General features: G+C 39.7%; 1 protein-coding gene across 1 annotated transcript in view; it reads right to left on the reverse strand.

Moving 5' to 3' along the window:
• ankrd27 (ankyrin repeat domain 27 (VPS9 domain)) overlaps window positions 1-12,653 on the reverse strand; it is a 43,285-nt gene extending 30,632 nt beyond the window's left edge. The window contains exons 1-5 of the mRNA XM_016461838.1: window positions 12,502-12,653; window positions 10,019-10,141; window positions 4,725-4,835; window positions 4,470-4,626; window positions 4,155-4,318 (exon numbers count right to left, since the gene is read on the reverse strand). Of these exons, the coding sequence (XP_016317324.1) occupies window positions 4,155-4,318; window positions 4,470-4,626; window positions 4,725-4,835; window positions 10,019-10,141; window positions 12,502-12,591 (645 nt within the window). The 5' untranslated portion in view covers window positions 12,592-12,653. The remainder of the gene's footprint in view (window positions 1-4,154; window positions 4,319-4,469; window positions 4,627-4,724; window positions 4,836-10,018; window positions 10,142-12,501) is intronic.
• Window positions 12,654-12,939: the final 286 nt, after the last annotated feature.

The raw sequence follows: 12,939 nt of genomic DNA on the forward strand, positions 1-12,939 counted from the left end.
ATAATAATAATAATAATCGACCAACTAACCGATTATCAAAATAATCGTTAGTTGCAGCCCTAGTTATAACTGTTATTATAGTTATACAATAAACTGCATCTGGCTTTTAATTCAAAGTAAACTGGGCAGCATCAAGCCCTGTATTACCTAAATAAACTGATCAAATCAAAATGAATCAAAATCTAATCAGGAGCTTGTGAATCGCACTTGAATAGAGTTTAAAAAGCTGTATCAATATCCAGCCTATTTAGCCCATCCAAACCATTTAATAATTTTGGTAATAAGATGCAAACAGTCACAAAAAATCTCGAAAATTCCCATTATGATGGGTTTCAAATAATGATTGCAATGAGACTTGACTTCTCATATTAAACATGATGGCGGCGCGCAAAGACGCAGCGGCTGAGAGCGCTCTGAAGTGGAACTATATTCTGTTACTTTTGATCGTGTTTTGGAAAACTAATTCGGGGTCATTAGAGACTATTTGTTACACCTGTGAATCATTGATTTATATCGGGACGACACAACAACAGTCGGTAACGATCACTTTCCAGCACACGCTAGGGGTTGAACGACTTCTGATTTTTTGAAGTCGACTTTTATGTGATGAAAGTCGAGTCGAAGTCGACTAGTCGCTGATGATGTCATTAATGAACAAGTAAGTCTGGGGCTGTACCAGTCGATTAGTCGGTGCAACCCCTAGCACATGCAAGGAATTCCAGTGGAGATTGCTAGGACACCGGGGTCTCCATGGATTACCATACCCAGCAGCAGACGTCGGAGGCGGCGGAGAGAGCGTAAACAAAAACGAGGACGTAGGGCTGGCATGTTAGCGCGGCTAAAGAGGAACCCTTACAGACCACCACTCCCCAGTCTCTTCATCTCAAATGCAAGATCTTTAAACAACAAAATGGATGAGTTGAGACTTTGTTTAACATCACGGTCGACTATACAAGAAAGCTGCGTGATGATTATTACTGAGACATGGTTACACCCCATGTAACCCTATGTACTTAGCAGGCCGCTCTATACATCGTAGCGACAGGACCGAGGACTCCGGTAAGAGCCGGGGGGGGGGGCATACTCACAATAACCCTCACTGGTGAGGGGAGCGATGCTTCCAGAGTGTGATTGTGTGTCTATACAAACAATAACTGGTGCACGAATACTGCTATTATTGACAGACATTGTTCTCCAGATTTAGAGCTGTTGGCAGTTAAATGTAGGCCATTTTATCTGCCATGTCTGTTGTTGTTGTCACTGCTGTGTATATTCCACCAGATGATAATGAAAATGCAGCACTTGGCTATATGTTAACAGCTATAAACAAACAACAGAACGCTTATCCTGATGTGGTGTATTATTGTGGCTGGTGATTTTAATCACGTCAACTTGAAGACTGTGTTTCCAAGGTTTGAACAACATGTGAAATGCCCCACCAGAGGGGGGGATACACTGGACTGTGTTTATTCTAACATTCCTAAAGCCTTCAGAGCGCCACCCCTACCTCATCTTGGACAGTCGGATCACCTGTCACTTTTTTTAATTCCAGCACACTGCCCCATCATTAAGAAACAGCAACCTGTTGTTAAAACTTGGCCGGAGGGAGCATCTCTACAGCTGCAGGACTGTTTTCAAAGCACTGACTGGAGTTTGTTTTTCACTCAGAATTTGGATGAATATACATCTACCGTGCTTTTTTATATCAGATGTTGTGAAGTGAAGTGACATGTGGCCAAGTATGGTGACCCATACTAGGAATTAGTGCTCTGCATTTATCCCATCCAAAGTGCACACACACAGCAGTGAACACACACACACCGTGAACACACACCCGGAGCAGTGGGCAGCCATTTTTTGCTGCGGCGCCCGGGGAGCAGTTGGGGGTTCGGTGCCTTGCTCAAGGGCACCTCAGTCGTGGTATTGAAGGTGGAGAGAGCGCTGTACATTCACTCCCCCCACCTACAATCCCTGCCGGTACGAGACTCGAACCCGCAACCTTTGGGTTACGAGTCCGACTCTCTAACCATTAGGCCATGACTTCCCTTGGAAGATGTTCCACAAAGATGTTGTGTGGAAAGTGTCACTACCAACAAACGCATCCGTGTCTACCCAAACAGGAAGCCATGGATGACTAAGGAGGTTCAACTTCTCCTGAAAGATTGCAATGCAGCTTTTAGATCTGGCAACAAAGAACTGTACAGCGTTTCTAGACACAACCTCAAGAAAGGGATAAAATCAGCCAAATCTGCATATAAAGAGAAGATTGAGGATCACTTTACCTCTAGGGACTCAAACACGCATGTGGCAGGGTATGCATCATATAACCAACTTCGGGGGCAGCAGAGACCTTATGACAGCAAGTAGTATCACGCTGGCTGAGGAACTGAACTGGTTCTTTGCCCGATTTGAGAGAGAATCGGACGATGCAGCTTTACCACAGCTGGACTCTGCGCACTCACTTTTCAGACGCATCAGGTTAAGCGAGTCCTGAGAGCAACGAATGCCAAGAAGGCATTCCCAGGCAGGGTCCTCCGGGATTGTGCACATCAGCTTGCAGATGTTTTTACAGACATCTTTAATCTCTCACTGGCACTAAAACTGCCACTATTATTCCAGTGCCCAAGCAGTCCAGCACCACTTCCCTAAACAATTACAGACCAATAGCACTAACACCTATTATATCCAAGTGCCTTGAAAGACTCATCCTGGGATATATTAAATCCGTCCTCCCTCCTACACTTGACCCACACCAATATGCATACAGATCAAACAGATCTGCGGAGGATGCAGTAAACACTGCTCTCCATACCGCACAGGAACATCTGGAGCAGAAGGATACATATGTAAGGATGCTCTTTGTAGACTACAGGTCTGCTTTTAATACTATCATTCCTAGCAGGCTGGTCACAAAAATGCTGGACCTGGGTCTTAGCAATCAAATATGTTTGTGGATCATGGATTTTCTCAGGAACCGCTCACAGATTGTGAGATTGAGCTCGCATACCTCCTCAACTCTGATTCTTAGTACTGGAGCACCACAGGGATGTGTGTTGAGCCCTCTGCTCTACTCCCTCTATACACATGATTGTACATCAGTGTACCCCACTAATACAATAATTAAGTTAGCTGATGATACAACAATTGTGGGGCTTATCTCAAATGGCAATGAGGTTGCCTATAGAGATGAAGTGTATAGATTGGTTGAATGGTGCACAGGCAACAATCTGTCTCTTAACATCAAAAAGACGAAGGAGCTAGTCATAGACTTCAGGCGACATCGAGAGGAACTTCAGCCCTTGAAAATAAAGGGAGAGGAGGTGGAGAGAGTGTCCAGTTTTAAGTTCTTGGGCATCCATGTTAGCGAGGACCTTAAGTGGACTGTTAACACTGCTGCTCTGGTCAAAAAGGCCCAACAGAGACTTTACTTTCTCCGAACTTTGAGAAAGGTCCATCTCTCTGCCAGACTGTTGAAGTCTGTTGGTACGGTAGAAAGTATACTAACATATTGCATTACAGTCTGGTATGGAAATTGTTCAATGGCTGCACTGCAAAGGGTTATTAAAATCTCACAAAAGATCATCGGACTTCCACTACCCCCCCTTGAGGACATCTACAGGCTTCGCTGTCATAGCAGAGCCTGCACTATTATCAAGGACAGCACTTTTCACAATTTGTTTGCACTATTGCCATCTGGAAGACGCTACAGAGCTTTAAAGACTCGCACCTCCACATTCAGAAACAGCTTTTACCCAACAGCCATATGCAAACTGAATTGTTCCTCCCTGTTTGTCTTTCTTCATAACAACCCTTAAAATTCTGGAAGGATGGACTGTGCCATACTATTGCAATCAAATGCACAAGTCACTTTAATACTGGTTTTTAGGTTTCTTTTAGGAATAATTCATCATCTATTTTTTTAGGAATATTTATTTATTTATATGTATGTTTTTTTTTATATAAGTGTGAATGTATAGATGTTATAGTTGCATTTCCATGAGAGATATGAAATTTCGTTGTATGCTACATGCAATGACAATAAAGGTATTCAATTCAATTCAATTCAATTAATGAATAATCTATGTCATCAGGCTCTGATTAGCACTAATGTCTATAAAAACAAGAAACTTTGTAATGTAAAGAGTGTGTCTCACTATTTGATGTCGAAGGCCCTTCCTCTCTTGTTCCTTTAAGGAGTGACAAAAGGCGGCCACAAGCTTATCCAGTTTTTCAGCATGGCGGCCCAAGAATTCCCTCGCATCCTCGATATTCTTCAGACAGTACGGAGCAGAAACAGTACTTAAATCCTCTGCGAAACCTGAAGAAAGAGAAACAGAATCAAAACGTTAGTCCAGCGAACAATACATTTACATTATTCGACCTCAACCTAACCAGGCATGTTGCAACAAGATGTCAATAAATCACTAAATCTTTTCATTGTTGATCTGAATTTTTGACTATCAAATCACCATGGCTGTGGTCAGCGTTGAAGGGCCGTGTGATGCACAGTATGCTGTAGGCCTGCTCTTTCTCATTGTAGAACGTCTCCTCAAACAGGATGGGGACAGAGGTGGGATTGGGAAACCCTGCACCCAGCCGGACCTGGTTATTGTCTATAGACACTTCCTGGAAGATATGTCACACAAAACAGCTGTTCGGTTACAGACAGCATCCAGAAATTCCATTCTGATGATACATGTAGAACTATGCGGGATTTTACATACCTTTCCATCCAGCGTCTGGTAACCCTGTTCGGCAGGCTGAAGCACATATCCGTCGAACTGAGATGCTGTAAAGGAGGCCGCTGGGAAACTTCCACAACACGGCACCAGAATCTAAAACAAACATCACACAATAAATAACAGCCTACATAACACAACCACAACTAGCCTAGGTAGCAAAACATGGATGCATTAGTTCGCTCAAAAACTACAATTCTGTTAATCAAAGCACTTTCATATTAAAGGGTTAGTTCACCCCAGAATGAAAATTATGTCATTAATTACTCACCCTCATGCCATTTCAAACCCGTAAGACCTTCGTCCATCTCTGGAACACAAATATTTTTGATGAAATCCGAGAGCTTTCTGTCCCTGCATAGACAGCAATGCAACTGATATGTTCCCAGACCCAGAAACATAGTAAGGACATCGATAAAACAGTCAACGTGACATCAGTGCCTCAACTGTAATTTTACGGAGCTGCAAGAATACTTTTTGTGTGCAAACAAAACAAAAATAATTACTTTATTCAACAATCCTTCTCCTCCAAATCACTTCTTCCACCATTATCGAAAGTACTGCTGTATTGTATGCACTGTTGAATATGAATTGTATGAATTGTTGAATAAAGTCATTATTTTTTCTGCACAAAAATTATTCTCGTAGTGTCATAAAATTATGGTTGAACCATTGATGACAAATGGACTGTTTTATCGATGTCCTTACTACGTAACATTTCAGTTGCGTTGCTGTCTATGGAGGGTCAGAAAGCTCTCGGATTTCATCAAACATATCTTAATTCATGTTAGAGGTCTGCGCAGGACTATTTTTTTTGTCCCGCTCCCGCAAGGTTATATTCCGCACCCACCCGCTCCCGCTATATATTCACTCTTTGTTCACTGCTCCCGCTAAATTTAGATCTTGTTTCCAGAATCTCACATTTAAATTTCCGATACTGAAAGAAAGACAGATAGGCTAACAAATAATAGTGTAGTCTGCACAAAATTGCATGTTATTTTATTCGTCTTGTCAAGAGTCTTGAATTTATTGACTTTGACTTGAATTTATATGAATTATCTTAAGCCACAACATTCGTTTAATATTTTATGCAACACAGTAGGAAAAAAGTGCCAGAGAAAATAAAAATGTTGTACATAAATTGTATTTCTTATTTTTTTTCGTCTTGTCAGGATACAATTCATTTAACACTGACAACACAGTAGGAAAAAAGTGTCGCAGAGAGTAAAAAAATAATGTAGGTTGTACAAAAATAGCCTATTAGCTAGGCTATTTTTATTCGTCTTGTAAAAAAACTCAATTAGTTTGAAAATTTTTCTGTTAACACAGTAGGAAAAGTGTCACAGAGAAAAATAAATAAATACGACATCTGTCATTTAAAATTATAGGCTAAGCAAAATATAAACAAAACCGAGTTGAACGTCCTTCAAGGACAGCGCATCCACACTTTGCTCCATCCTTATTCTGCTGTCACTCATCGACAACCTCCCTGTTCTGTCTGAGGGCCGTATATTTACCACAGGTACAGCCTGCTCAGAGCATCGTTATGCACATGCTGCGTACAGACACCGCAAATAAAATGCGTGACGTTAAAGCATGCGTGCATAACAGTCCTGAGCGCAAGCTGTACCGGTGGTCAATAAGAATAAAGCGCAGATATGCTGTTCTGAATGGACGTCGGGAACGGGATATTGTTAAGACCGCCCACTCCCGTTCAAATAACACCAGAGTTACCGACCGCTACCGCGTTTTATTCGGGAATTTAATCTCGCGGCGCAAAAAATCTGGTCGGGTCAGAGCCACGGGAATGCAGACCTCTAATTCATGTTCCGAAGATAAACGAAGGTCTTATGGGTTTAGAACGACATGAGGGTGAGTAATTAATGACAGAATTTTCATTTTTTTGGTGGAATATCCCTTTAACGCAACTTCTTCTAAATTTTGCGTGCTAAGAAGGTCTTTGCATTTCACCATGCGAAGGTGTAACTGCACTCTTCCTTCCTTGAGGAGCTTTGAAATACAGCTCCCTGGTCATGTGAACTTTTCTGGTGTGTTTCATCCTCTTTTTGACATATTGTTACTAAATGTTTCTTTTGAGTTCACAGAAGACAAAGCCATATGGATTTAGAACAACTAATTTGGATGTAGGTGAGTAAATTATATCAAAATGTAATAGTGTTTTATCACTCTTTGATATGATGGCAACCAAAATGAGACTCCAATGTTCAATAAATAGTAATATTTGTTAATATTGATAGACCTTAGTCAGGGTAGTGCCATGTTTCATTTTTGTCAGGAATGAAAACAAGGCTGAGTACAGTGGGTTCAATGGATTGTACTGTTGTTTAACAATATTCCAATTGTTCAGCTGACATAAAATTGCTCCAGAATACTTTCAGTAGACAAAAACTCCATGTGATCTAGAACCTTTATACAGTGAATGCAACTGGAAAAGACTAAATCTACTCCCCAGCCTCATTTTCATTCATGTAAAATCCACCCTGACTAAAGTCTATTCAATTCAAGTAATTTTGTTCTTTAGTCTAACTGGAAGCAGTTTATGGGTGTTAAGCAATGCTGAAACTTCAATTACACAGTATTAAGGCCTTTTCACACTGAACACGAAAATCGGAAAAACGGTTTTGAATCGAAACAACAGACCCCTAATGGGGCTATTCACACCAGGCACGATCATTCATGGCACGAAAAAGTTATTTTTTTTTTGGTCCTGTGTGTTGATTTTTTCCCCCATCGCTCTGCGATGAAACGGCCTTCCAATCAGATTTGAGTTAAGATCATGTTCCCGGAGCAGCTGCTGATGTACAAAAAGGCGAGAGTGGTGGCGCTGTTTCCAAAACTAGTGTAAACAAACACAGAAGAAGAGTATTCTGAGAGAGTGGATGCTGAGTTCTTGTTATCGTTGGTATTTGAGAACAGATTTATTCTCACATGTTCTTTATACAGAATAACATTTACTATTAATTCTCCACTGAATTGTGATCTGAAGAGCACCGTCCGCTTTATTCCACGAGCGCGAGTGTTATGAGTCAGAGCATGTTCACTCTAGACCTGTCAATCATGTAATCATAACTCTTGCCTTTCCATACATTAAAATAAAAATTAAAATTGGGAAACATTTCTCAACACATAAAATATGAAAGCAAATGATGACGATATATGTTCTGTATATGTTTTTATGCAGCTCATGGTATTTATAACAACAAAGGATGGTTATGACAAATGACAGGTAGCATTCAGTCCATTATAAAACATACAAAGAGTGCACATGCCTATTATAGAATCAAAATCCATTTTAGATCACAGTCAGAAGTTATTACAAGCACTCGATGATGATTTAAAGTGGGGTTTGAGCAAAAGCATTAATAATTGCATACATTTTGAAATGTAGCTTGATGCTAATTGTACCTCTAATTATATTTTCAGATGAATTCTTGTAAACATTATGGACAGTTTGTGTTTCTGATGAAGAACCAAAAGTTATTTATCTTAATTGAATGCTGCATAGTCACCACTGATAAGCTACTACTAAATATTGTAGAAACTTAATTTGCTGTAAAGTTACTTTGCAACAATTTGTATCGTGAAAAGCGCTGTACAAATAAACTTGAAAATTGAGCAGTAAGCGATGTACAAGCCATATACGAGACAGGCTACATGAGGAAAAAACGCATTGCTGGTTGGCGCCACCTAGCGCGCAGGAGTGAATTAGTAGAAGTCAATAAATCGTTTGGGCTCGGTGTGAAAGCACCGTTCGTCGGTGATTCGCCTCGCGTTTTTGCACTCAGTGTAAAACGGCCTGTATTTAGCAGTTAGTTTTGGTCATTGGATTTAATTGGTTGAGCGGTGTTCCAAAAAGTGCTGATATTCAATCCAACATCACTGGGACTTTTCACCGTTTCACTCGACTTGTCAGTGTGTGGGATTTTTTTGGTGAACCTTTCTGCAGGTTAAATTGTTACACAAGTAGGTGGTGACAAGTGGCTATGTGGTTCACAAGTGATTCACTGAATTATTCACTCAACCAATTCACAATTAAAACTACTACTGTGTGTTGTATGGGCAAACAATGGTTGATCCTGCTTTGGCTTTGTTCGGGTCTATTTTTATAGAGTGCTGAAGGATTGAATTCTAAAACCTGGAAATGACCATCTTTGCATTTATAGTTCCATTAACCCGAAGTTAATGTTTTTTTTTTGGTTAAGAGCCTGGAATTAAAGAAGCTCAACTGAACACAAGCTCAATATAATGTTTTGTTCTAAAACATAAAATACACTACGTATACCTCACTTGTGAGCTTTTACATTTCTTGAGGGGAAAAAAAAACAGTTGAGATTGTTGGGGACATTAAATTTTATCATGGCAAACAGGAAAACTCATCTACTCACTAGTGTGCTTTTACAGCCTTATTGTGTTTATACTCACATGTCTGTATTCTAACTAACTTTCTAACTAGTAGATTTTGAATAAAGATTTGTCGGAAGCTTAGTGTGGTGACACAGAAGTTTGTTTATAGTTTAACTTGAGTTTTTAACTTCTGGCAATTGTATTTAGACTTCAAAACTCATAAAAGTTGAGTTTATTTGTAATAATATTATCTTGATGAAAAAAAGTGTAAGAATCATATACTTCTGAGCACAGAGCATTTTTGCCTCAAAAATCAAAGGAAAATCCTATTGGCATTTTTGTCGCGATAACCAGGGTGTTGCCCTCAAAAATATGCCATCACTGCAGCAATCCGTGGAGCAAAACAAAAAAAGTGACTTTAACTTGTAAAATGTATAAATGTAATTTGCTCAAAATTAACTGGTTGATTATTGAATTGATGCATAAAAACAATATCACACAAACAACTGTGCTGATATCCAGAACAACAGAACATGTTATATGGTGATATTTTAGGTAAAGTTTAAACATTGATTTAAATTTTAGTTAAATCCGAGAGTTTGAGAATAAACCACAAGGATAATATTGTTATCAATACTTGGTTAACAGAACTTCTAACATCTCCTATCATAAAACAATCGGTTCATACACACAGAATCTCTTTCTGACCACATGTGAACAGACCACAGTCACATGAATGAATACATGACCAATTATGTTCCACAAATAAATCTGTTCATCGTTTCAGTCGCCAACAAACAAACAACATTCACTTTTGCTGTCTGAAAACTGTAAATGAGTTTAAACAGTATTGCCATTAAAATATATAAAACTTAAAAACACCAACATGAGAAATGTGGAAGTGAGAGACTCACAATGCCATGTAGTTCTGCCACCCTGCTGCACAGATCCGGTCTGAGTTTTTCCAGGGCCTGGTAAAAAGGATTCTTCAGGATATTCTCATCATACACAGCCATATGTGTCCCGCACTCCAGTTCCTTAGAGAGACAGAGAGACAGGAGGGGACAAAAAGAAACGCATAAAGAGAAAGAAAGAAAGACCTGAAAATATGGCGAAAATGAATTTTAGACATGTCAAAGGATGTGGGGGTTGAACTAACGTGGATTAGCATTACTAACCATTTTTGCCCAGCTTACGTTTTCTCTCCTGATTGTATTTTGAACTTTAAAAAGCTGTTTTATTTTTCCCCTTATAATCTCTTTTTTCAAATATTAAATGGGGTTTGTCAAAACAAGCATGACTTTGACTTTGTATGATCGTTCACACTTACGGATAGTGATTTGAACAGACCCCTATCCATAAGTATTAATGCCAAGATGAATATTCAGAACAAAAATGTGGTGCAATAAAAACGTTATAATAATTTAAAAGAACAGATATTCATGCATCTGTTCAGACCAACACAACAATTTTTTTCTTTGTTTGTTTCTTTCTTTGTATTGATGGAGAGGTGTTCTAATCTTTATCGAAGCCTGTTTCCATCACTAAATAAAAAAGGTAAAAAAACTGTCTCTCATGCATCTCGAAATTCTGACTTTTTTTTTATTCTCAGTATTGTGAGACATAAACTCGCATTGCTAGTTATAAAGGCAGCATTGGGTGATAAAAACTCGCAATTCTGACTTAAGCTACGTCCACACGAAGCCAGAGCTTTCCCTATCCGATCGTTTTTTGCCCCTCGTCTCAAGAAATATCTGCGTCCACATGAAACCACAAAACCGACACAAAACGATGTACCAGTATGTGGCGCTGCAATTCTGCCACAGAGATACACTAAAAACGGAGAAGAAGACTTGGTTTATGCGCATAAACCTTGCGCGCGGTATACAAACGAACATGGAACAATACATTTATTAATCTGTGTTAATGTTAGTTAATAAAAAGACAATCGTTCAGTGTTTGTTCATGTTTTTGTTGCTGTTACGTGACGTAGCGGTGTCTGACTAGGGGCGAGACGTGGGCTGATGACGTTTTCGTTTCAGAAAATATACGGATTCGCTGTCCACACGAAAACGCAAGGGCGGCGTTTTCAGATTTATCCACTCTGGGACCCGGTTTCAAAAAATATCGGTTTCTCTCTCCCAAAACGCCGGATCCGTGTGGACGAAACACCTATACGATACAAAAGTTATGCCTATACAGCTAAACGCGTCTCCGTGTGGACGGGGCCTTACTTCTCTTAATTCTGACCTCTTTTCTCAGAACTCAATTCTGAGGGAAAAAAGACTCTTACAATTGCGACTTCACATCTCGCAATTCAGACTTTTTCAATTGCGAGATACAAACTCTTCAAAAAAAAATGAAGTCAGAACTGTGCGTTTATATCACATGCAATTCTGAAAACAACAAAAATAAAATAAAAAACAACTGCAAGATGTAAAGTCACAATTGCGAGGAAAAAAAGTCAGAATTTTGAGATTAAAAATCGCAATTACCTTTCCTTTTTTATTTATTTTTTCATTCAGTGGCCGTAACAGGCTTCCATAAATCTTTTTTCCATTGCACTGCTAAGCAAACAGGCCAACCAATAAGAGTTACACTTTTAGTCACATGATCAGAGCTGCTAGTGTTACATACACCTTAGTAATGACATAATGCTTCAAAAAACACCCTAGCGACCAGTCAGATGACACCAGCATTGTGCCAGTGAGTTTTTCAGAGACAAGCAGCCTTTTACACATAATCATCAAGCACATTTCTCTACAAACAAACAGAGAGACTCCTTCCTCGCCCTCTCTTCTTTCACTCGCTACCCCATCAGATGAATTTCAGCTGAACTCATTAGGGCATCCTGAAAATGAAATTAACGTACAAAACAACGTACAGTAAACATAACCGTATCCACGTAAATAGAGGCAGAGACACCATGAGGAGGCCAAGCACTCTACAATAAACTTTATTCAGACTGATGATGAGGAAGAAGACATTAACATTTAAAGCCATACATGTTTCTACCTCAGTTTGAAATTAGTCTTCATTTCATCGAAGACATTTTCGCTCACAGTTGTATTTGTGAGCTAGTCTTGGTTTAGCATCTCACTGCAGGAATTCCCCACTATGTTCTGATTGGGAAATAAATACACAGTCTATTCTGCTCACTTCCTTAAAATGCATCTTGTGCAGTCTGACCAAAAAGACTGTAGACTTACTATCACAAAACCTGTTAAGAACACGTCCGAGACATACCATATCCCCCACCCCCAACCAACCAAAAAAAATAAAAACTTCAAGACCACGAAGAGCATTATTAACCTAGAACGATGAACTTTAAGTTTTAACCAAACAATAGGTAAAAACACACAACAGTTGCCAAAGAGTCTGCCAAAATCTTACTCACATATTTATGGTGGTTAAAGAGAGTTTGTGACACCAGGAATAATTTCATCTTTAAACCCTTCAAATGACGGATAAGGAAGAGGAGAGCCATGAAGATGAAGAGGCTTAGGGTGTCCAGGCGAAGATTAAAGAATCACATGGTCGCTCTGAGAGGTCAAGGCCAAAAGTCTGATAATATTCCAGAGTCAGGCCTCCACCCCTCATTCTGGGAATCATGGGAAGATTTCCCAGATGACTGTCTGCTGAAACCCTGAAGAATGCAAAATTCGCCATGTGATCTGCTCCTCCAGGCCATAACAAACTGGGCTGAGGGGGAACCACACTCATGTGATCCTTGCAGGGAGTTCAGTCAACCATGTTTTCCGGTCAACTTTAAACTGGGCCATGGCTCGCAGGTAGGGCTGGGCAAAAAATCGAATGCGATTTTCATGCGAATCTC

Source organism: Sinocyclocheilus anshuiensis, unplaced genomic scaffold (genome assembly GCF_001515605.1).
Source record: "Sinocyclocheilus anshuiensis isolate Anshui unplaced genomic scaffold, SAMN03320099.WGS_v1.1 scaffold580, whole genome shotgun sequence".
NCBI classification, from domain to species: Eukaryota; Metazoa; Chordata; class Actinopteri; order Cypriniformes; family Cyprinidae; genus Sinocyclocheilus; species Sinocyclocheilus anshuiensis.